The 25,450-nt window shown below is 50.4% G+C and overlaps 1 protein-coding gene across 1 annotated transcript; it reads right to left on the bottom strand.

Annotated features, from left to right (window-relative positions):
• Nucleotides 1-3,238: 3,238 nt before the first annotated feature.
• On the bottom strand, nucleotides 3,239-4,430 carry LOC123445489 (probable calcium-binding protein CML35). Its single transcript, XM_045122476.1, has one exon. It carries the CDS (start codon nucleotides 4,426-4,428, stop codon nucleotides 3,616-3,618), a length of 813 nt encoding a protein of 270 aa, XP_044978411.1. The 5' UTR covers nucleotides 4,429-4,430; the 3' UTR covers nucleotides 3,239-3,615.
• Between the last annotated feature and the right edge of the window lie 21,020 nt (nucleotides 4,431-25,450).

Below are 25,450 nucleotides of genomic sequence, written 5' to 3'. Positions count from 1 at the left end.
TTGTTTTTGAAATTCATTAGGGAGCACAGAGCACTCTTCTTTGACTCTTATATTTTCTATGAACGTATGCTTGTACCAGTGATGGTGATTTTTTGGCAGTTTCGCATAACAACGGCAACTCCCCAGAAAGCGGGAGCGAAAGGGACAGCAAAGGTTTAGAAATTTGGATTGCTGATCTGTTTTGTAGGGGTGATTAACCAAAGATAGGGAGGTAAGACGTCGGCAGAGACCCTGCATCTGCATGCAAGATGCCAGAAATTTCCTCTAGTAAAAGGTAAAAAACTCTCATTCTGGCATCTTTGTCTTTTGTAGGGCCTAGCACAGTGGCGTTGGTCAAGGCTACCGACGCCGCTGCACCTCGAGTCGCTGCCAAGAAACTCCAAGGCAGTTTACCGAGGTTGAGTAGTAGTATGTGCAAACAACGACAACGACAACATTTGCTTGGCAATTTACCTAGCATCACATGCATCGCAAAGGTCCCAGCTTTAGTTACAAGTTAGCTAGGGTCCACCTTCGATCGCCTGATCAGCAGATAGTTAGGAGACAGTGTGAGCAGTGAGTACAAGATGGATCATTGTATTCCCCTTTCTCTTCTCTTGGATTAATGTATGATTAGTAGCCTCAACCACCGGGCGATAGCTGATGATGGTGATGAACAGGAAGGTGTTCATCAGGTTTTGCGCGCCAAAAGTGCATCATTTTGAACTTAAAAAATGGATACAAAAAGCGACACTTGCACGTAGGTTTGGCAGCAATGAACTTCGAGGGAAATATCAGGAGACTGTTTACTAGAAGTAGCACACAGACTTCTGAATGCCAATAAAAAGGCAATATGATCAAATGGACGGCCAAATTATCCATTTGTCCTCACACTTGCACATGATTGATGAAAAAGAAGAAAGAGAAAGAAAAAAGTAAAGCAAAGAAAGAGAATCAGTGCTCCCGAATGAGGATGCGTTCTACATGACGGACTATTTGGACGTCCTCATATCTAAGATGAATATGAGGCATGCCGGTCAATCCTTATGTTTGAGACGGGTATAAGGGTCCAGTTGAATCGTGTTTTTGTGACCGGTCACTGTTCGAACGGCCTGTTCGAACGTTGAGACGGATATAAGGGGTTCGGTTATAGATGCTCTAAGGTGAAGAAAATGTAAGTGGAAGGGAGATGAAACAAGGGGTACCACCTTCTGATAAACTGTTGCAGGCTTATCTTGGGCCTTGATGAAGCAGAGACCATGTTCACCGTCTCAAATATTCAACGGAGCAAAGCATCTATGGGCCGGAATCATCAAAGGCTTTCTATACATTCGGTCGGAAGACTCAGTTAATGATCGGTCACAAAAAGTTACATAGTTGAACGCCTCAAACCGATTTATATGTTTGGGCTGACCCATAATGCTCGTACTCAATCCAAATCTAAGGCGGATATGAGGAGACCCAAATGTGTGTGGGTGCGTCCGTCACGTCGAAAGCGATCCATGTTGGTTTCGTGTGCATCCTTATTTCGGATCAAATCCTAACCAATCCAGTCCACCCACAAGCTCCGTTTCGATGACCTTCGGGGTTTTTCGTCATGACGGGCACCGGATCCAACTTCGAGATTTCATGGTCTGTGGACTAGAATCTCATCCCAAGCTGGTCGGGCATGAGATGGTCATCCACATAGCTATCCACCCCACCTAGGAGGAGTTGACTTGATCTGAGAGGAATTCATTGTGTCCACGCAAATGGCACTTGGATCCGGCAGGAGATGTGTGGCCATGTGAGAAGTCAGGCTCCGACCACAAAGGGTCTACAGTGGACCTCACCTTGACTAGCGACATCAAGGCCACGAGGTCTGACGAAAAGGAGTAGAACATGAGAGACGATGGCGCCTCGTGTGGGCTGGTTTGTGTCATATATCCTATTTTATCTTGTCGTGCCAATAGAGTGTCCCTTCACAGGTCTTATGTGTGTCACACATGGACACGGACGTGAACAAAGACTTGAAAGAGAACGACTGTCGTCAAAGATTTAGAATGTATACATTACATGCAAATGTATGGATTTGATAATTTATTAATGAGGTATCTAGTTATGGAAGAAGACAATTGACAAGTGATCGATCACTGCCCGCGAACAAAGATGTATCGGCGCGTCGGCGCATGTTTGGGATCAGATTTGCTAAGTTCGCCGAGTAGTCTATGCAAGCGTTTGGAGACTGCATATGTCAATCAATATCACTCATCTTTTGATTGTTGATCAATCGCTAAAAAAAGAAGAAAAAAAAAACTTTAGCCATCGCGACAGGTTTTTCTTCATTTTTGGCTAGCAAAATTCATCTGGAACTCCAGTAACAAGATTCATCAGAATTTCCATGAGAATGGACCATTGGCAAGTGAATGCCTCTTCGTACCGTAGCATCGCGTGCACCGGCCCCCTCACTTGTGCAACCCCATTAACTGGTGCGATGCGATGTGCTCCCCCTAGATCGGCAGTGCCTAGTGCGGTACGCGGCAGCAGAAGCTTTGAATGGCCTTCAAGCTGTGCTAGGCCAGCCAGCATCGTTCCCTCGCTATCATGTCAGTGATGATGGTGGAATCCAAAAATAAACGGGAATCTGTCTAAAAAAACAAGCGGGAATCAGCCACCGTTATACTCTACTAGTAGTACGTATTTCAAGCTTTGTTGACAGCTGTTTGGTGCCGATGTCTCTGCTATGGTTTCCTAATCCTAGGATAATATCACTCCCGCATCTAATTTAATCTAATCTAATCGATGGTCTGAATGAACTTAAAGCATCTAACCAATCGTTCTTCTGGCAACGCTACCCTACCCGATGTTTGTGCTACTGGCACGTCGTGGTCGTTTACTTCGATTGGACTAGAGAAAGCAGAGAGCAGAGAGCATCGGAGCGTCGCCAGTCGCCACGTTGCCCATCATTCATTCATTCATTCACTCACTCACTCGCTCACTCATGGCCTGGCCGCACCGGTCAGGTCGGGCTCTCGTCGAAATCATCAATCATTCCACCTGCGACGCCAACAGGTTTCCCCTCCAGCTCCAGGCCTCAATACTTCCAACCCAAACAATTGTACTACTACTCAGTTCGTTTTTATTTAATCTGCGTATTATTGTTGACCTAAGTCAAAAATTATAGAGTTTGATCAAATGTAGCAAAAACAATCTGAACTTTTACAATAAAAATGTATACTCTAAAACTTATTAAATGATGATTCTAATGATATTGACTTAATTAAATAAAAACAATAGTGCTTATATTAGCAGTAGCTGGCCGGAGTAGGATCGTTTGTTGTAAAAAAAACCAAGCAACAAAGCATTTCTCATTGCCAACACACGCACACACCCTCGGTCGATCCAGCTCACCAACAAATTTTACATGTCGTGATTTAACTAGCGGCTGCTCTCCTTTTAGGAGTACGTAGTAGACTACTTCGAGCAGGATGATCCTCGTTATACGGTGCGCGCCAAAAGGAAGAAGAAGCTCATGCATCGCTGCCATCGTCCGAAATTTGGCGGGAAAGTCGGGGCGGGGGCGGGGGCGGGGGCGAGCACAACAGAGCGGGAGCAGAGGAGCCTGGCGCCGTGGATCCATCGACGGGTTGGTTCGCTTCACAGGAATCTCGGGCCGGCCGCCGCGGTGGTGGACACCATCATCATGCGCGCGAAGTCCTGGAAGCCGACGAAGCCGTCGCCGTCGGCGTCGACGCCGCCGATCATACGGCGGCAGTCGTCGAGGCTGCACCCGTCGGCCTCGCCGCCGAGGATGGCGACCATGACGCCGCGGAGCTCCTCGGCGGTGATGCGGCCGTCGCCGTCGGCGTCGAACACGTTGAACGCCTCCATGAGCTCGTCCTCGGGGCCGGCCTCGCCGGCGGCGGCGATGGCGGCCACGGCGTCGAGCTCGTCGTCGGAGGGCTCCTCGTGGCCCAGCCGCCGGAGCACGGCCTCCAGCTCCCGCCGCGAGATCTCGGCGGGGAGCACGGACCGCGGCGTGGACGCCCTCGCCGGCGCGTCCTCGGAGGCAGACGACGAGGCGGTGGAGGAGGACGAGGCCGACGCGAACGACGGCGCCTCGCTCCGGGAGATGCCCCGCTTGCCGCTTTCCTCCTGCTGCTGCTGCTTCTTGCCCCGCTTGGGCGACGGGATGGAGAGCTTCCGGGCCAGCGACTGCATGGAGAGCTTCATCTTCCTCTTCCGGGACGGGAAGGAGACGAATGCGGCGGGGGGTGGAGGGAAGGAAGGACGGAGGGATGGGTTGATGGAGATGTGTGGGGTGGGTGGAGGCGGAGGAGGGAGGCGGCGATAAATAGGCGGAGGACGGGGGCGGGAGTGAGCTTCGCGGAAGCTTCCTCCTTGCCGGGGTTTGCGATTTTTCAGTCGTCGAGCTCGCGTCCGGTACGCTTGGTTGGTTGTGCTGTGCATGCCTGTTTTTTTCCCCTTTTCCTGGGGTGGGGGTGTGCTGCGGATTTATCCTCGCTTGCGACGGATGGAGGGGGCCGTTTCAGGCTCCGGGATTTGCTGCGACAGCTGCCTCGAGCTGGTTCCTCCTGTGCCTTATTCTCCTTCTCTCGTGTGTGTGGGGGGGTGTGGGGTGGCTAGCCAGCCGTCCGATTTGGATGGGAATGGAAATGGCTTTGAGAGTACTGTATACTAGCTTGTTATCTTTTTTTTTAGAAAATTCTCGATCAATTCATCTTCAATTATGATAGTAGAACCAATAAAAAATAATTAAAAATACATTCAGATTCGTAAAGAACCTAGCGACGACTACAAGTATTTAAGCACATCTCAACTTAAAACAAAATCAAAACAATTAAAACATCGCTTTATGTTACCGGCAACTTAAAATTGTTGGAGCACACCTCAACATATAGGGATGCCTCTGCATCGGAATATAGAGGCACCAACGAGACACGCACAATGACGAAGCCAGAAAAATGGATCACAGGGCTGGGTGCAGTTTAAACAAGTTGGGGAGGGCCAAACATCAGGAAGATAGTCTTCTAGCAGTAAAAATCACTAAATTTGTATTACTCATGAAAATATTAGTAGCAAATCCATGTTATGAGGGGGCAGGACCTCTGCTGGCCCCCCTGTCTTCGCCACTAGACACACATCACCTAGTTTTGTGGAGTCCATGTGGGTATGTTTGGTTGAATGCATACTCCTCAACGAGGCTATGAGAATGTGCTTCCGCTACCCACGTGTGCGTCTAGGTCTGCATAGCACAAAACTAAAAGCACCCCAAATCCTGGCTCTAGAGGAATGACCGATTCGTCCTTTTTCATCAAGCCACACTCGGGCAAGTGCAAGGGGGCACACAGTTGGATGCGCGGGGATGAGTGGGAGACAACGCGGTCTTTTTCGAAGCGGTGTCATAAATCCAACTCACCCATCTCTCATCTCTCCCCGTTATCACTCTCTCTCTCTCTCTCTTCGAAAGCGGCGAGCACCGACCTCATCAATGCTTCATCACCCCTTCAACAATGGATGTAAGCCCTTGTTTCCTCGATTTGGGGATCAATGTAGTCACTGATTTAGGCATGAATTCGTACTTCGAAGATTTGCTTTAGTGTTGATTTACGATTTGATGCGAGTAGATTTAGGATCCGATTTAGGCTTCAGTGCAGGGCCCGATTTAGGGTTTCATACGAATCAAATTGGGTGTAGACTAAGGCTTGATAGGTTTGACTTAGGGTCAAATGATGATTTAAAACAACTGGATTTGGGTGTCTAAGTCCGATCACACAAGGGTGTCATTATAGAGTTAGATTTGGATATCAATATATGCTCGGTCAAGGATTTGCTAGGCCTTGATACTTGTGATCTGCGGTGGGTTTTCCATTAAGAGGAACGGGTTATCACAGCACAATGTGGGTAAGTATTTCCCTCAGTTATGAAATCAAGGTTTATCGAACCAACTAGAATATCAACCACAATCGTCTTCAGTGGTTGCACACAAAAGAATAAACAACTTACACCCAATGCGGGCAAGAGGGTTGTCAATCCCCTTGGTCTTGTTATTTGCAAGCAAGTGAGGTGTGTAGATAATTGTGGATAATTGTAAATTACAAAATAAAATTAAAACAAATAAATGGCAGCAAGGTATTGAAGGTTTTGCAAATATATGGTGAATAGACCCCGGGACCATAGTTTTTCCAAATGGCATCTCTCATGAAAAACAACATACACTGGGTAAACAAATTACTGTTGGGCAATTGATAGAAAAGCGGATTGTCGTGCGATATTCACGACAATGATCATGTGCATATAAGCATCACGGTCATAAAAAAATAGGCTGACTCCTGCCTGCACCTATTACTATTACTCCACTAATCGACCGCTCTCCACGATCCATCTAGAGTATTAAGTAAAATAGAGTAATGCATGGAGAACGATGACATAATGTAGACAAAGTAAACTCAAGCAATATGAACAAACCCCGTCATTTTATCCTTAGTAGCAGCAACACAAAGACGCATCTTGTCCCCTTCTGCCATTAGGATATAGAAATTCGCCAGGTTGAAATATCAATCCAGTTGGCCAAACTATTTCAATAGATTGGAGAGAATTGTGAAACTATCATAATCTTGCACATAAGAATCATGCTAGTATTCAGAGAAGGCTCAAATATTTATCATGAATAATCTAAACATAAATCCACAATTCATCGGGTCCCAACAAACGCACTACACAAAAGGAATTACATCATGTGTATCAAAGCGAAGATGCGATGATCATTGCATTGAAGATCAAGAGAGAGAGATTGCCATCTAGGTACTAGCTATGGACCCGTAGGTCTGTGGTGAACTATTCACACATCATCATGTGGGCAGCAAGGTTCATGAATAGGCCCTCCGTGATAGATCCCCCTCTAACAGGGTGTCGGAACGGAGCTCCAAACGGCCTCCCGTCGGAACAAAGACTTGCGGTGGTGTAAAAAGTGTTTCAGGACTACCTTTAGTGTTTTTAGGATATTTGAGAATTAATAAACCAAATAACAGAGTCGGGAAGGCCTCGAGAGGCCCACAAGCCATCAGCCCCCCCCCCCCCCAGGTCACGCCGGGTTGGCTTGTGGGGCCCCCGAGTGGCCTCCAGACTTGTTTCGATGCTCGTTGGTATTCTTTTGGACCAAAAAAAATCTTCAAAAAGTTTCAGGTCAATTGGACTTCGTTTGGTATTGAAAACCTGAAAATGAAAAATATGCATAAAACAACAACTCGCATTGGGCACTGGGTCAACCAGATGCCATAGGTTGTGTTTACCAATTTAAATATGCAAACTTGTCATATTTACATACAACTTTGCCAAAAAACTACTTTGTGTGCTTGTTAGTTTTTAACTATGCCGAGTTGTCATATTTACGAACGATGACAAAAAAGACTTTTTGTTGTCACCGGTTTAAAATATGTTGAATTGTCATATTTTTGTGCATAATCGTCTAAAAAAGTTGTTTGTGGTTGTCAATTTAATTATGTCGAGATGTCATATTTATATGCAATTTCTAAAAATATGACTATTAAGTTATTTTTTATCACACAAGTAAGTACTTACTAATATGACAAGTAAGTGCAACAAATGTGGTAAGTACGAGAAAAAAAAGTTGTAGAAACATGTCGACATGGGATCTAGTTTTAAAGATTTCGTCGAAACAAAGTCAACGACGAAAACAGATCATCAATCAAATTAACGGTTTAAGAGATAAATGTTTTTGAATTCCGGTCATTTAGAACGAATTTGATGACATCATTGCATGCATGATCAAGAGAGGGGCTTGGCCGCAATGTAGCACTGTGTTGTTTCGTGAGACAAAAAAATTACACCATCTAATCACGCATCAAGAAATTACGTATGGCTTCAAAAAAGGAAAAAATAAATCAGACATGAACGGAGAGCCGCCGCATCGAAAGTCAATGATGCGCATGCTACAGATTATATTTTTCCTTTAAACTTTGGTCTCATCGATCCATGGACCCCAAGACTTCACTTATTTTGTGATATGGACGGTGTAGTACACAGAGCCCACAAGGATATCATGCCGCAGAGGATCTGCCGAATTTATTCTAGAATCCTCCCTACAAAAAGAAAAGAACATATTCCGGGATGAACAGAGCTCAGTCTTCGTAGGAGCATGTTGGCCTGATGTCCGTATTTTTATTATAGCTAGTTGCATCTTTGTTTATTTCTGCCACGAAAAAGTCTCTCCCTTTGCATTTAAAAACACATGTTCCTCGGCTGGCTGGCTATTCGTTCGGTTTTAGCTACCGCCGAGATGCTTGATCGAAATTTCCCCTTATTCTATGACCTCAATCCTGTCAAACAAACAGAGCAAACACCACAGCACAAGACAAAACAATTTCACCTGTAAGCACTTTGTTCATGTCTTCTTCCCATGGCACACTGTTTTTGCCCCTGTATTGTTTCCTTCATGTGTAAAAACAACTTGCTAGACAGTAGCACTGGAGCAGGTTTACCGTTTGCGATGCATGCATCTTCTTCCGCTGCAAGAATGAAGGACACCAGACGTATTCCTAAGCTGAAAATGACTCTTAACCGCATCGGTTGCACCCTATAATCCCACCGGTTTGTTCGTAGGGTGGTGGTAGGTTTATTATGCCGGAAGATCTGTGCGTGTGTGTGTGTGAGTGTGTTTCTTGCTTTGGTTGTTGGCCCGACGAGAAGCCTGTGACTAGGGAGTTGTTTTATACGTTGATTCTTTTTTTCTTGGGACGGCAAATTCGTTCATCCCTCGATGATTAGGCATGCTCGGAATCGCGGCCACCGCCGACCTGCCTTCGCCGCGAAAACGACGGCGGGTACGGAGTTTGCTACGTTGAGAAAGAAGAAGGAAATCGCCGGTCGCCGATCGACGCCGTTCCATTTTCGGTCGTGCTGTTCATGTGCACCGGCGAGCGAGCGCACGTTGGGGAAGATCACGGCAACGTGGAGGAACAGTGCGCCCTACTGTACGTCGATGGGCACGGCACCACAATAATGTTTGTGTGTTTCTCTGCGTAGCATGCGTGTAGGGAACGCGTACGCATGCGTACGTACGTACCGCCGGAGCATGTACATATGGCTCTTGGTGTCTGGTCAGAGCATAAAGAATTTTGCAACTTGTGGCGCCAACCCAAATGAGTGGCCCATCCAACGGTCAAATCTTTGATTGGAAGCTAATTTTCTTGTGCACCACATCTTGATCATCATGATTACGGAACGGGCCGTTGTTCCTTGTTGGATGGATCATGGAGTGATTGCGTTGGAAGTAGTTGTCTCAGGTTGGTGGAGCAATGAGCATGACGTGCTACTTCGGCCGACACCGCTCATCATGGCGGAAGCCGTGGATGATTAGCTCGTCCTGTTCCAAACTTATTACGAATCGAATGTCAGCGGTTTGGGCAAACACATGCCGATCCCTCGAATATTTGGTCCTCCGAAACATTTTTCCGACATCTACAGACCCAAAACCGTCGGTATAAATTTTGATAGTGCGATTCGGGCGTGTTTTGCAGTCTGGCTATTTTTCCGATAAACACAGGGGCATTGCGGACGTCCGCACCGCTGCTCCTGACCGCTCCGAATCACACAGAATTTTTTTACCGAACGGCAGTGTCGCTCGTCATGCCGCATTCATGCGGGCCCAGAACATGGAGCAGTTGGTCTGATGCCCGTGATTTGACGAACGTGACCTTTCATGCGTCGCCACTTCAATGTGGACGTCACGTTTCCAGAAACCAACTTCGTCTACTGCATCGCATTGAAGCGAGCTCACCGCCCTTTCGCCTCGCATGGCCCTGGATATTTCATTCATGCACCGGCGAGGCACAGAGCCGCACCTCCCCCTCCCTCCCCTTCCTGCCCCCGAGCCCAATGATGATGCTGATGGACCAGATCTCCGCGTCAGTAGGCAACGTCGGTGGAAGTTCGTCTTCAGGAGGATCGTGGCGTCGCCGCCGTCGCTCTTCGGTACCGTATGCATCAAGAACGATGTGCTCCTCCAGCAAGGAGGAGATGGTCATCTCCTCTAGCGATGAGGAGGACGAGCGCAACAGCGGCCTCATCTCCTCTGGGAGACGGCTTCGAGAAACGAAGATGGAGATCATGACAGAGCGTTTGCTCCATCACATAGGCACCGCGCAACAATCGTCGGCGCATGTGAAGGAGATAGCATCCCCACCACACGTTCACGTAAAGCGGGAGCCGTCATCTTTACTCCGGCAAGTGAAGGACGGGACGACGCCTCCGTGGTTAACCGCCGCCTCCACATCGGTGATCGCGGGAAGCAGGAGCCAATGTTCCCCAGCGCCTCCGCAGCATGAAGGACGAACCGACGTCGTCCTCACTGCACAGCCGCTACGCGCTGATTGACAATCCCTTGTTGCCACCATAATGCCAACGTGGCCCGACAAAGGAGGAGCGTCGCCCACGATCGGCGCGTGGGCGAATCCTCCACTACCTTAGTCAAGGCGGTTACGATGGTGCCTCCGGCTTCCGATCGCGGTATCAAAGGCGAAGCACGTGGCAAGGCAACATGCTAAGTAGAACTGGCGCAATGTCGGTAGCCACTCCGTGTTCGCTAAGATGGACGTGGCATTGGAATGGGTCTGCAACGACCATGACCTCGCTACCGCGTGGGCGCTCGGCTGCTCTGTCACCACCTCAAAGATGATTTTGAGGCGTCGCCGCCTTGACAGTAAGCTCGCCAATATCGTCGAGTCAACGAGGACACGCGTAAGGCCGCCGCCAAGGCTTCGTCACCGCCATTGAAAATCGTCGTGGCGGCCCTCCGCACCGTGCAATAGGAGGCGGAGCGGCTCCTTCGCGAGCGGCAGGCAGCCGTCAGACAAGGTTGTTGCAGCCCTCCGACATTCTTGCGCAGCTCACGAGACGACGACGATGATGACGAAGGTGGTGCGGCGGGACAGGGCAGCCACGCTTACGATGTGATAGTCAAATACATGGTTTAGTTTTTTATAGTTTTTATTAAAATGGTAAAAAAACGTCCGTTTATGTAATTTATATCCAAACTTTGTAATTGTTTTTTGAAAAGGAGGCCTTGCCCCGGCCTCTGCATCGAGAGATGCATGCAGCCATATATTAACCAAACAAAGTCTTCACAAAGTACTGAAATGACGAAAGCAAAAAAGAGTTGAAAATAAAAAGATACATGGCGAACAGCGCGTCGAGGCCGGAAGTGGCGAAAAGATGTAGATGTCTTGTCGTGGGTATAAGCCTGACAGTAGATGTGTAGGGTACGAATGAGATGGGCAGAGTCCTAGCTACGGCGAGGTTGTATGAGTTCAGGCCCCTCTACGGTGGAGGTAATAGCCCTACGTCTCAGTGCTCTTGGAGCTTGTTACCGAGTGTAATATGGAGTACAATGTTTTTCTAACCCTTTTACCAGTGGGGGAGGGTGGCTTATATAGAGTGCGCTGCCCTCCACAATGGTTCTGATTCAAGGGTGGAGTAGTGGCGATTGAATGCATGCGTTACAGGTAACGTATGCTATAAATGCTAGTTAATGCATCCGGAAACGTACGGCAGTTTCCCTCCAGGGAGGTTACGACGCACCGAGTGTATCCAGTCGGTAGGTCCGGTGTCCTCCGAGCCTTAGTCTCCGACTGGATGATTCTGGGTCCGTTACCGACTGGATGATGGGGACACCTTAATACAGTCGGGCATACTTAAGGTCCTGTCCTTGCGTGGGGTAGTCCTTGGGTAGGACATGTAGGACAGGCCTATGACCCTACCCTAGGACTATGACCCCATCATTAGTCCCCGAATGGATTGGGGTTGAAACGTCAAAGCAGTGCTCGATGCTCAGATCCGACTGGACTAGGTTCGGCTTGGGCGTTGCTTGCCTCTATCCATTCTATCTCTCCTGGCCAATGATCCGAGTGAATGTGTTCTGCGGAACGGACTGTCGGGAACCAAATGCTTTCGCCGCATCTTTTGACACGACCGGTCAACTGACAGCGACGGATTTTCCGGGATCTCAAATTTCGGGTTCCGCGCGTTTAGCGGGGGCGACGTCAGCACGCTCGAGTAGCGCCTGACTCCTCGATCCTCGCGCCTTCAACTCTTCTGCCGATATCGCCGCGGCTGGTTGGGCGGATAAGATTTCGGGCCCGCTCGCCAGCGACCCAGTCGGTGTTCTATTTAACTCTGGCCGACGAGACCCTTCGGTTACGATCGCCGAATCCTCTGCTCTTGCTTGCTCCGTCTTCCTCGCCACCTCTTGCGCTCATACACCTTTGCCTTCCCATTCTTCTCGAAAGCTTGCCATCGCCGCCATGACCAAGGGCCAGACCAGCAAGATGGAGGCAAGGAAGAAGAAGGGCAAGGCGGCGGCTGCTCAGCGGCGGCAGCGGCCATTGCCAGCGGGATGGATCCAGGGAGACTTTCTCCCCTCCACATTGACGGAGGGGGACCTGCTGGAGCTGGTAGAGCACGGCCAGCTCGTGCATAAATCTTGGAGGTTGCCGGCGGACGACGAGATTGAGCCGGCACCACGGGAGGGGGAGCGCGTCTTGCTCCTCAGCCATGTTCACAGAGGTTTTTCTCTCCCTCCGCCCCCTTCTTCAAAGGCATCATGAATCATTTTGGTGCTCAACTCCATCACTTCCCTCCGAATGCCATTGCCCACCTTTCTGCCTTCATTGTTCTGTGCGAATGCTTTGTCGGTTGCCCCCCTCATTGGGGTTTATTCAAACATATCTTCTCCGCCCGCTCTCAAACCATCAAATGTCTTAGTCAGTCGGATGACAAGACGCATCTCCTCTAGCTCTGCGGGGGTTTAGGGTTTCAGAAAAAGAGTCGGAGTAGCTACCCTGCTCTCCAGTTGAACGAGTCGGTTAGGAACTGGCAGTCGACGTGGTTCTACTGTCAGGACATAGCCTGTCCGAACGTGTCGACTGGGCTGCCTCCATTTAGTCTAGACCGCCCTGCTCCACCCAAGCAACTCGCCCTCTCGAAAGCCGAGAGGAATGACATCCAGCCTTTGGTCGAGGCACTCGCGGATGTTGTCAGGAGGGGGGTCACCGGTATTGACCTGTTGGAAGTCTTCATCGGTCGGCGGATCCAGCCTCTTCAAGCTCGCCACCATGCTATGTGGCTCTACACAGGGCCCGAGGATTCCACTCGGACCGTTGTGGTGGGCATACTCGAGGAGAAGGTGACCTCGATAGTGCTCCAAATCACGGGACCTTGCGAGAACCCTAAAGGAGCTCGTCGAGTGGTGCCTTACAGTGCGGACAACCCGCCACCGAATCAGGTGAGTAGCATTAGCCGAATATATCGAACTGTTTTGATTTTGGTCGTTCATTTATATCCTCGTGTGATGCTTAATGTTTTCGACTGAATCTCATGTAGGAATGGACCAACTGGTCCTCCCCTGTCTCGAACGGGGATCCAGAGGAGGAGGAGGAAGAAGGTAGCCAGGAGGGGAGCGTGGATAGCGCTGAATATGTCTCCGACAGCCGGGAGTCGGAGGAGGAGGACAGCGAGGAGGAGGAAGAAGACGAAGAGCGCGACTCTCCGCCTCCACCGCCAGAACAGCGGAGTAAGCGTCGACATGAGCCTGTTGTCCCTTCGGCTCCCCCCCGCGTTGTCGAGTGCTCTACCTACCGCTCCGGCGGTCCCGAGTGCTCGAGGCACGAAGAGGTCCAGGGACGCCCCCGCTGAGCCTGCAGGCCAATCTCCCAGGGCGCCCAAACCGAGTGGGCCCAAACCTCGGAGGGCTCTGCCGCGCATGAGGGTTGCCATCCCCGTCACATCCACGTAAGCGAATCCAACTCTCGGCTTTTTATGTTATCCGAGTGCACTCCCGCTTTACAAGTCGAATGGGCTTCACTTGACAGGGTCGCCACTTCTACAACCTCTCCGGTCCGCCAAGGGGATGACCCCATGGACATAGACAACGTCGTCTCGTCCCAGCCGGGTATGTTGTAGGAGAGTCAGGTGTTTTATTCCTGTAGACTGTACTATCCTTTTCTTTTTCTGAATCATCATGTTGTTCGGCTTGTCACGGACGATTCACCCGGACGAAGACAGGCAAGGGAGAGCCGACCCGGCCGCGGAGCCTGTCCTTGAGGCTGCTCCTCCTGCTGCTGCCCCTGCCGCCGACGCTCCGCCGACTGAAGTGCCTCCACCGACCGAACCAGTGCCGGTGGGCGACGAACTGACTGGAGCGAATCTTGGGATGCCCCAGGATCTTCCCACGATTCCCGGTTCGTCGAATGTTGAATTCGGCATTCGGTGTGTCCCAGAGGAGCAGGTGGGAGCGGCCAAGGGAGCCATGATCCAAGCGGAGCTGATGACCGGGGAGGCCAAGAAGGCTTATGACTCCGTTGCGGCTTTGTACCAGCGGAGCTTGGAGCTGCACGACGACATCCGAGTAAGTAGTCTAGTAAGTATTTACTTTTCTTTTGTAACCCACTGGGTGTTGTCGTAGTCTGTTGTTTGCAATGGGTTCACTCCGAGTGAACCCAGTGGGTGTAGTCCCCGAGACTTTCTGTCGAGTGCTTGCACCGACAGTTGTCTTTATACATTTGGTCTTTATTTTTGTCGTGTCCGTAGACAAGATTTCTGAGTGCAAGTACTTACTGCAGTCGGAGCACTCTTGCGGTAAGAATTCCCTAGAGTAAACTGCACACAGGTGGAGTAGCTTTAGCCTCGGAGGCGTAAGTGAAAACGTGCTCCTCAATAGGGCAGACCTGCTTGAGGTGCATGCCAGTGGGGTCACTCTTAGTGAACCCACTGGGTGTAGTCCGCGAGACTGCTGTCGACTGCTTGCGTCGGCAGGGGTCTGAAGAACATAGTTGGTATTGAGAAAGTTGCTGATAACCCTTTGTTTCGTTTTGTAGAAAACTTGTGATATGGGGAGCGCTTATGAAGCCTTGAGGGTTGAGAAGAACCAATATGCTGGTGAACTAGAAGCCGCGACACTCGCCATGGCTGGCCTGAAGAACGCGCTGGAAGTTCGAGAGAAATCCTTGGAGGAAGCGTTGGAGGCAAACAGGGCGTTGGTGGCGGAGGTGGAGAGGCTGAAGAAACAGAGGACCGAAGTGTACGATCAAATGGCTGCTCGGAATAAACGATGGACAACTCAGGAGAAGTATGTGAACGACTGGGCTGTCCAGATGATGAGTCGTCTGGCTGGTAAGTCTGATGATTTGTCGAGTGGTTGTATCTTGTGACGAACACTCGGTTTGTAATTTCTATTTGCTCGTTTGTGGCAGATTTTTGTGGTGACGCTGAAGCTGAAGCGGCGGCCGTGGAACGATCCATGAAGGTCAATGTGCCACTCTACTCCGGGCTCATATCCGTGTAGGCAAAGTGGGTCCGTTCATCAACCGACTGAGAGAAATCTTCGGCCGCATTGAGAAGGAGCTTTGGCCGGAAGACGAGTCGCGGGAGAAGATGGAGACTCTGTTGGGGCGACTAGGGGAGATTCCGGCCCGAGTGCAATCTTGGAAGAAATCGGCAGCGCGTTGCGGTGCTGATGTGGCGCTGTCCTTGGTGCGAGTCCATTGCAAAGAAGTGCGGGAAGATAAGCTGAAAGCCTTGAAAGTCGCCAACACGAAGAAGCTTCAATTCGAAGACTTCATGGAGACATTCCTAGAGACTGCGACCCGCATTGCTGATGGAATTGACCTGCATACCTTTGTGGAACCCTCCAGTCCTGACGCGGGCCCAGCTGACTCATGATCGAACTTTATCCTCGGTATGCCGAGTGTTTGCCTGTACGATATTCTGGCCACTTCTGTTGGCCGTCATACTTTTAGATCGGTGTGGGTAAGCTTGATCCGCACCGAGTCTGTTATCGTGTGTAGACTGTTGGAGTCACAACGAAAACACTTATTATTTTGCTTGAATGCTGTTTGGAGTTGAACACTTAATGTGTACTCGTAGAACATTAGGACTTAGGTGATTCATGATCAATGCTAAGTTCCCGAGTGTAACGTATAGTGTACATTCGGAGGAGCGATTAGTACTTAGGCGATGTAGGATCGCAGCTAAGTCCCCGAGTGCGACGTGAAGTGCACACTCGAAAGAAGTTAATACTTAGGCGATGCAGGATCGCAGCTAAGCCCCTGAGTGTGACGTGAAGTGCACACTCGGAGATAGTTAATACTTAGGCGATGCAGGATCGCAGCTAAGCCTCCGAGTACGACGTGAAGTGCACACTCAGAGAAAGTTAATACTTAGGCGATGCAGGATCGCAGCTAAGTCCCCGAGTGTGACGTAAAGTGCACACTCAGAGGAAGTTAATACTTAGGCGATGCGTGATCGCAGCTAAGTCCCCGAGTGTGACATGAAGTGCACACTCGGAGGAAGTTAATACTTAGGCGATGTAGGATCGCGGCTAAGTCCCCGAGTGTGACGTAAAGTGCACACTCGGAGGAAGTTAATACTTAGGCGATGCAGGATCGCAGCTAAGTCCCCGAGTGCGACGTGAAGTGCACACTCGGAGCTAGTTAATACTTAGGCGATACAGGATCGCAACTAAGTCCCCGAGTGTGACGTGAAGCGCACACTCGGAGGAAGTTAATACTTAGGCGATGCAGGATCGCGGCTAAGTCCCCGAGTGTGACGTAAAGTGCACACCCAGAGGAAGTTAATACTTAGGTGATGCAGGATCGCAGCTAAGTCCCCGAGTGCGACGTGAAGTGCACACTCGGAGATAGTTAATACTTAGGCGATACAGGATCGCAACTAAGTCCCCGAGTGTGACGTGAAGTGCACACTCGAAGGAAGTTAATACTTAGGCGATGCAGGATCGCAGCTAAGTCCCCGAGTGCGACGTGAAGTGCACACTCGGAGCAAGTTAATACTTAGGCGATGCAGGATCGCAGCTAAGTCCCCGAGTGCGACGTGAAGTGCACACTCGGAGAAGTTAATACTTAGGCGATGCAGGATCGCAGCTAAGTCCCCGAGTGCGACGTGAAGTGCACACTCGGAGAAGTTAATACTTAGGCGATGCAGGATCGCAGCTAAGTCCCCGAGTGCGACGTGAAGTGCACACTCGAAGGAGGTTAATACTTAGGCGATGCAGGATCGCAGCTAAGTCCCCGATGCGACGTGAAGTGCACACTCGAAGGAGGTTAATACTTAGGCGATGCAGGATCGCAGCTAAGCCCGCCGAGTGCGACGTAAAGTGCACACTCGAAGGAGGTTAATACTTAGGCGATGCAGGATCGCAGCTAAGCCCCCCCGAGTGGGACGTAAAGTGCACACTCGGAGAAGTTAATACTTAGGCGATGCAGGATTGCAGCTAAGCCTCCGAGTGCGACGTGAAGTGCACACTCGGAGGAAGTTAATACTTAGGCGATGCACGATCGCAGCTAAGTCCCCGAGTGCGACGTGAAGTGCACACTCGAAGGAAGGTGTTACTTAGGCGATGCAGGATCGCAGCTAAGTTTTTTGTGACCGTAGTCTGCAACCACGGAAGAACTCTGAATCTGCAAAAGAAATTGAATCTATTGTATATTATTTCTCCAAAACTTGTTCGTTACACTGCTTTAGTCGGCGATCACGTATAAAAACGCTTGAGGAGGTCTCCGTTCCACGCGCGGGGTTCGTCGGTCTCCTTCTGAATGTTGTAGAGTCTGTATGCCCCGTTGTTCACCACCTTTGAAATGATGAAAGGACCTTCCCAGGCCGGAGCCAACTTGTGTGGTCTTTGCTGATCCACTCGGAGCACCAAATCGCCAGCCTGGAACGTGCGGCTTCTGACATGTCGTGCATGAAAACGTCGCAGACCTTGCTGATAAATTGTTGAGCGAGTAAGTGCCATCTCGCGCTCCTCCTCTAGAAGATCGACTCCATCTTGCCTTGCTTGTTCTGCTTCGGCTTCGGAGAAGAGTTCGACTCGCGGGGCATTGTGAAGCAAGTCACTCGGAAGGACCGCTTCTGCTCCATAGACGAGGAAGAACGGTGATCGCCCTGTTGATCTGTTCGGAGTGGTGCGGAGGCTCCAAAGTACTGAAGGTAACTCGGTTACCCATGCACTAGCAGCATGTCCTATCTCTCGCAAGAGTCGAGGCTTCAAACCTTGAAGGATAAGTCCATTTGCACGCTCAGCTTGTCCATTGGATTGCGGATGTGCTACGGAAGCAAAATCCACTCGGATACCTTGACTCGCGCAGAAACCTTTGAATCTGTCCGAGTCGAAGTTTGTCCCATTGTCCGTGATTATGCTGTGAGGCACTCCGAATCTAGAGATGATGTCTCTGACAAACTTCACGGCTGTGGAGGCGTTGAGTTTCTTGATGGGCTTGGCTTCTATCCACTTTGTAAACTTGTCGACTGCCACCAACAGATGTGTGTAGCCTCCTTGGCCTGTCTTGAATGGTCCGACTGTGTCTAATCCCCAAACTGCAAACGGCCACACAAGTGGGATTGTCTTTAGTGCAGATGTTGGCTTGTGGGACTTGTTGGAGTAGAACTGACAGCCCTCACATCGATCGACCATAGCTTTGGCCATTTCCTTAGCCTGCAGCCAGAAGAATCCAGCCCTGAACGCCTTGGCGACGATTGCTCTTGAAGAAGCATGATGGCCGCAGGTTCCCGAGTGGATATCCTCTAGGATCAACTGCCCTTCCTGTGGGGAAATGCAACGTTGGAGAACGCCTGAAACACTCTCCCTATACAATTGACCGTCAATGACAGTGAACGCCTTCGACCTGCGAACTATTTGTCGGGCTTGGACTTCATCTTCTGGAAGTTCTTGCCTTAGGATATATGCCATAATCGGCACAGTCCAATCGGGAATGATTACCAGAATCTCTGTGACCAGATCAACCATAGCAGGCACATCGACTTCAGTCGGGTCTGTTGCGCTCTTGGGTTGCACTGGCTCTTCCGTGAAGGGATCTTCTTTGACTGAAGGAAGATGGAGGTGCTCGAGGCAGACATCACTCGGGACGGGTCTCCGAGTGGATCCGAGCTTCGCCAACTCGTCCGCCGCTTGGTTCTTCAGTCTTGGAACATGATGAAGTTCTAGACCTTCAAACTTCTTCTCCAGCTTCCTGACTGCATTGCAGTAGGTTGTCATAGTGGGGTTCCTTACGTCCCACTCTTTCATCACTTGGTTGACCACCAAGTCTGAATCGCCGTAGACCATCAGGCGACGGACGCCGAGTGAGATGGTCATGCGCAATCCGTAGAGAAGAGCTTCATACTCTGCCTCATTGTTAGAGGAATCAAAGTGTATCTGAAGCACATACTTGAGCTTGTCACCTTTTGGTGATACGATCACAACGCCGGCGCCGGATCCATTCAACATCTTAGACCCATCGAAGAACATTGTCCAATGAGCCGAGTAGATGTGAGTCGGTTGCTGTTGTTCTACCCATTCTGCTATAAAGTGAGCCAGGGCTTGAGACTTAATAGCTTTCTTGGCCTCGAACTTGATGTCACAGTACAACATCTCCATCGCCCACTTCGCCACTCGGCCTGACGCGTCTCGATTGTGGAGAATTTCCGACAAAGGAGAATCAGAAACGACAGATAGCGAGTGGTCTTGGAAATAATGGGCAACCTTCTTTGCAGTCAAATAGATCCCATAGATAAGCTTTTGATAATGGGGATACCTCTGCTTGGAAGGTGTCAGGACTTCGGAGACGTAGTACACTGGCCGCTGAACTTTGTATGCTTTGCCTTCTTCTTCTCGCTCGACTGTAAGAATAGTACTGACGACTTGATTTGTAGCCGCGATATACAGAAGAAGGGGCTCTTTACTGAGCGGAGCAGTAAGAACCGGCTGGGTGGAAAGTAGGACTTTGAGGTCGTCGAACGCGACTTGGGCTTCTTCTGTCCACTCGAAGGTATCTGATTTCTTCATGAGTCGGTACAGAGGAAGTGCTTTTTCGCCGAGTCGATTGATGAACCTGCTCAAAGCTGCTAAGCAACCTGTGAGTCGTTGAACATCGTGTATTCTGACCGGCCACTCCATTTGTACGATGGTCCCGATCTTTTCGGGGTTTACATCGATCCCTCGTTCGGAAACGAAGAAACCGAGTAACTTTCCGCTGGAAACACCGAATGAACACTTGGCAGGATTTAGCTTGATATCGTACCTACGAAGGTTGGCGAATGTTTCTGCCAAGTCAGTCAGCAGGTCGGAACCTTTGCGGGACTTGACTACGATATCATCCATGTATGCTCCACATTGCGACCGATCTGGTCGAGGAGACATTTTTGGATCATGCGCATAAAGGTAGCTCCTGCATTCTTCAGACCGAAAGGCATGGTAATGTAGCAGAAGCACCCAAACGGGGTGATGAAAGCTGTTTTCAACTCATCGGGACCATACAGACGGATATGGTGATAACCCGAGTAGGCATCAAGAAATGATAAACGCTCGCACCCCGCAGTCGAATCGACAATTTGATCTATGCGGGGGAGCGGAAAATGGTCTTTTGGGTAGACCTTATTGAGGTGCTTGAAGTCAATGTACATTCGGAGTGACTTGTCCTTCTTGGGCACCATGACTACATTGGCGAGCCACTCGGAGTGGTGAACCTCGCGAATGAATCTGGCAACTAGCGGCTTAGCCACCTCTTCTCCGATTGCCTTCCTTTTGTGCGCGGTGGACCGGCGCAGGTGCTCTCGGACGGGCCGAGCAGCGGGATCCACATGCAGTCGGTGCTCAGCCAACTCCCTAGGTACACCCGGCATGTCATATGGCTTCCATGCGAAGATGTCCCAGTTCTCACGGAGGAATTGGGTGAGCTCGGCTTCCTATTTGGGATCCAAGGTGGTGGAGATGTTCGTCGGGGCGGCAGACTCGTCCGTCGGGTGGATGCTGACCTTCTTAGTCTCTCCCGTCGACTGGAACGCGGACTCAGAAGCTGGCTTCTTTGAGCGCATTAAGTCCGCGGGGTCGACTGTCTTCTTGTACTCTTCGAGCTCGAGTACAGCCATCTGCTAGTCGGCGATCCTCGACCCCTCTTGCAGACACTCCTCGGCTCGCTGGCGGTTGCCGGTGATGGTGATAACGCCTTTTGGACCGGGCATTTTCAACTTCAAGTACACATAACACGGTCGTGCCATGAAACTCACATATGCTGGGCGGCCCAGAATTGCATGGTAAGCGCTCTAGAAGTCCACCACCTCAAACATGAGCTTCTCCTTGCGAAAGTTCTTGTCGGAGCCGAAGATGACCTCCAATGCGATCTGGCCGAGTGATTTGGCCTTCCGCCCTGGGACGACTCCGTGGAACTGCATATTGCTCTCGCTGAGTCTGCACATCGGAATGCCCATCCCCTTGAGAGTGTCGGCGTACATGATATTCAATCCGCTGCCGCCGTCCATCAGGACTTTGCGCAGTCGGACTCCTTCCACCACCGGGTCGACGACCAGAGCCTGCCTTCCTGGGGTGGGGACATGTGTTGGATGATCCGACTGATCGAAGGTAATCGCAGTCTGAGACCATTTGAGAAACTTGGGGGCAGTCGGAACGGCCATGTTGACTTCTGTGTTTACTAGCTTCAGTCGACTTTTGCTTTCGACGCCAGCGAAGATCATGAGGGTTGCATGGACTTGGGGGAACGTATCCTCCTTGTCCTCCTCATCCTATTCAGGATTCTTCTCACTCGGCTGCCCTTCGCTGAAACCCTGGATCAGGAGACGGCACTGCCGAGTGGTGTGCTTTGCGTATATGGGGTTACCTTCCTCATCCATCTTCGTATGGATTGGACAAGGCTGGTCCAGGATGGGATTGTTGAAAGGCTTTTTCTTGGGGGTGAACTGCGCTTTCCCTTTGCCCTTGAATTTGGCGCTGGTTACAGCTGTAGCTTCTGCTTGCGGTGTGGGCGGAACCTTCGGTTTCTGCTTCCGAGTGTTACCTCCGTCGGCATCGCCGACTGTCTTGTGTTTACCGCTCCGGATGCGGTCCTCTTCTTCGCCATTTGCATAGCGAGTTGCTATCTCCATCATCTTGCTCATGGAGATGTCGCCGGTTCGACCAAACTTCAAGTACAACTCCCTGTACCGCACGCATGCCTTGAAGGCGTAGACTGCTTGATGCTCGGTGACGTTCTCCACCGTGTGGTAAAGAGTCGTCCATCGCTGGATGAAGTCGCGCAAGGGCTCATTCGGCTTCTGGACATAGTGCTGAAGCTCCACAAGACCTGCAGGGCGCTTGCACGTTCCTTCGAAGGTTCTGATGAACACTCGGGCTAGATCGGCCCAACTGTAAATGCTTGAGGGGGCCAACTGGTTCAGCCAAGCTCGGGCCGAGCCGTCGAGCATCAGAGGGAGGTGCTTCATAGCGACATGGTCGTCTCCTCCTCTGATCTAGACCGGCACTCGGTAGTCATCTAGCCATGTTTCGGGCTTGGACTCTCCTGAGAATTTACCGATTCCCGCAGCCAATCGGAAGTTGGGCGGGATATCAGCCGAGCGGATGGCTCGACTAAAACACTCGGGGCCCGATACGATGGCCCTGCTTCCACTCGGACGGTCCATATCGCGACCATCGCGGTGGGCTCGACCCCTGTCAACTATTCGCCGAGCGATTCGGCCCCTTGCGTCGGGTCTTGGGTCGTAAGTGTCGCCGACTGAATGCCGATCATCATGATGCCGGGACTCGTAGGGCCCACCCCGCGGAGGGGTGCGTGAGCGACGGCGATACTGATGAGATCCAGGGCTGTGAACCGATCTATGCGTGTTTGCATGGACGGAACTATTGCGGATCCAATTGTGTGACTGGGAGACTGCCGAATTCTGCTGCTGGGCCGTGCGCAACACGGCTCGGATTTGTTCGATTCCCCTTCCTGCCTCTGAATTAGTCGGCTGGAGGGAATCGGCAATCTGGGCAGCCGCGGCCAGGTTGAGGAGAGGTGTGCGGAACACCTCCACGTTGCTCCGCCGAGTGTGTCGGCTAGCAGAACGACGAGGCGGACGACGCGCACCGGATGCTTCGCCAACTTCACCTCGATCGGCTTGACGAGGATCTTCATGGGAGTTGGCCATGTGTACTTCTGCTGCAGGCCCACGACCCACGTACTCGGTAGGAAGCTCAGTCGGAACCGAGTCCGAGCACTGGGAGCGTGGGGCGACTACAACAGACTCTAGGACTGCCACCTGAGAGGACGCGAACTGGCGCGCTCGGGCATGCTGCACCCAACGTTGTAGACGCGGACTGCGCGATCGCCTGCTGCGGCGCGCGACGAGGGTGCAAGCCGGCAATGGAGCCGATTGTTGGAGAAGAAGAACGCCGCGAGTGCCAGCACGGAAGTGCGTAGTCCCGCGACGGGGAAGCGCCTCGACGTCGAGAGGTGCATCCCGAAGCCACGCCGAATCGTCGACGACGAAGGAGAGAGCGCCGAAGAAGATCTGGTGACCCATGCTCGAACCTCCACCGTACGACATGACGAAAGGAAGTAGTCGCAAACTCGCCGGAAGTCGCTTAGACGCCTGCCCCATGGTGGGCGTCAACTGTCGTGGGTATAAGCCTGACAGTAGATGTGTAGGGTACGAATGAGATGGGCAGAGTCCTAGCTACGGCAAGGTTGTATGAGTTCAGGCCCCTCTACGGTGGAGGTAATAGCCCTACGTCTCAGTGCTCTTGGAGCTTGTTACCGAGTGTAATATGGAGTACAATGTTTTTCTAACCCTTTTACCAGTGGGGGAGGGTGGCTTATATAGAGTGTGCTGCCCTCCACAACGGTTCTGATTCAAGGGTGGAGTAGTGGCGATTGAATGCATGCGTTACAGGTAACGTATGCTATAAATGCTAGTTAATGCACCCGGAAACGTACGGCAGTTTCCCTCCAGGGAGGTTACGACGCACCGAGTGTATCCAGTCGGTAGGTCCGGTGTCCTCCGAGCCTTAGTCTCCGACTGGATGATTCTGGGTCCGTTACCGACTGGATGATGGGGACACCTTAATACAGTCGGGCATACTTAAGGTCCTGTCCCTTGCGTGGGGTAGTCCTTGGGTAGGACCTGTAGGACAGGCCTATGACCCTACCCTAGGACTATGACCCCATCATGTCTAAACACCTATCCTATTAATATGACGCCATCCAAACTGGTTGAAGATACTCTGTGCTACCATCTCCCAACGGACACACCCAGTAACCATAGGCTCCCTGGCTGCCACAGGAGTTAGTAACGACCATGTGCGGATCAGTGCGGTAGTTCTGAAGATAGCCTGCAGAAAGTGAATATCACGTAGTCTGTTAAAAACCAAATCATTTCTGCTATTCCATAAAGCCCATAAAAGAGCACATGCTCCGACACAAATAGATTTGGCCAATTGAACATCAACTCCCTGTAACCACGTTCCAAATAACGAGTTCAAGTTAACAGGAGGAGGGATGTTAAAAGTAACGTGAATTGAGCGCCAAACAAGTTTAGCCATAGGACAATCGAGAAAGAGGTGCTGAATACTCTCTATCCTTGGACAAAAGCTACATCTGGGGCTACCTTTCCAATTCCGTTTGGCCAGATTATCCTTTGTTAAAATAACTCCCTTGTGAACAAACCACAAGAAAACTTTAATTCTAAGAGGCACTCTGACCTTCCAAATATGTTGGGTTTTTGGAATAGGTACGGAATCAATGAGATCAGAATACATGGATTTAACCGTAAACATCCCATTCGATGTTAAGCTCCAAGAAATTCGATCAATCCTGTCAGAAAGATTAACCTCCATTAACCTTCTAACTAGATGCAACCAGGAGACCCATCTATCACCAATTAAAGATCTACGGAATTGAATATTAAGGGGTATCTCACGAAATACTGCCGCAACGGACACTTGTCGACGTTGGGCAATATGGTACAGCCGCGGATATTGAAGAGCTAAAGGCGAATCTCCTAGCTAGGAATCTTTCCAGAATCTAGTCAATTCACCATTACCAATGATAAACCTCGATCTGTTGAAGAATGAGTTTTTCACCCGCATCAGACCCTTCCAGAACGGCGAGTCTAGTGGTCTAGCCGTAACCTGAGATAAAGTTTTGGAGTGAAGGTACTTGTTCGTCAGAATTTGTACCCACATTCCTTTGGATTCAATAGATAATTGAAACAGCCACTTGTGAGAAGACATCTATTTTTGGTCTCCAAATTTTCAATTCCTAAACCTCCTTGTTCTTTAGGATGACAAATAATATCCCATTTAGCCAGCCTATACTTAGTTGTAACCTCATCACTTTGCCAGAAAAAACGGGATCGGTAGAAATCCAATCTTTTTCGCACCCCCACAGGTACCTCAAAAAAAGATAGGAGGAACATAGGCATGCTTGTTAATACTGAATTAACCAGCACTAACCTACCTCCGTAAGAAAGGATCTTACCTTTTCAACTACTAAGTTTCTTTTCAAACCTTTCCTCAGTACATTTCCACTCAACATTGGTAAGTTTACGGTGATGAATGGGAATTCCTAAGTACGTAAAAGGTAAATCCCGAGCCACACACCCAAACAGTTGA

Source organism: Hordeum vulgare, chromosome 3H, assembly GCF_904849725.1.
Source record: "Hordeum vulgare subsp. vulgare chromosome 3H, MorexV3_pseudomolecules_assembly, whole genome shotgun sequence".
NCBI classification, from domain to species: Eukaryota; Viridiplantae; Streptophyta; class Magnoliopsida; order Poales; family Poaceae; genus Hordeum; species Hordeum vulgare.
Note: the sequence above shows the minus strand (reverse complement) of the source record. Positions and strands in the feature narration are given on the sequence as shown.

Excerpts from the sequence above, each read along its gene's own strand:
- LOC123445489 (XM_045122476.1), bottom strand. The coding sequence starts at position 4,428 with ATGCACAGCACAACCAACCAAGCGTACCGGACGCGAGCTCGACGACTG.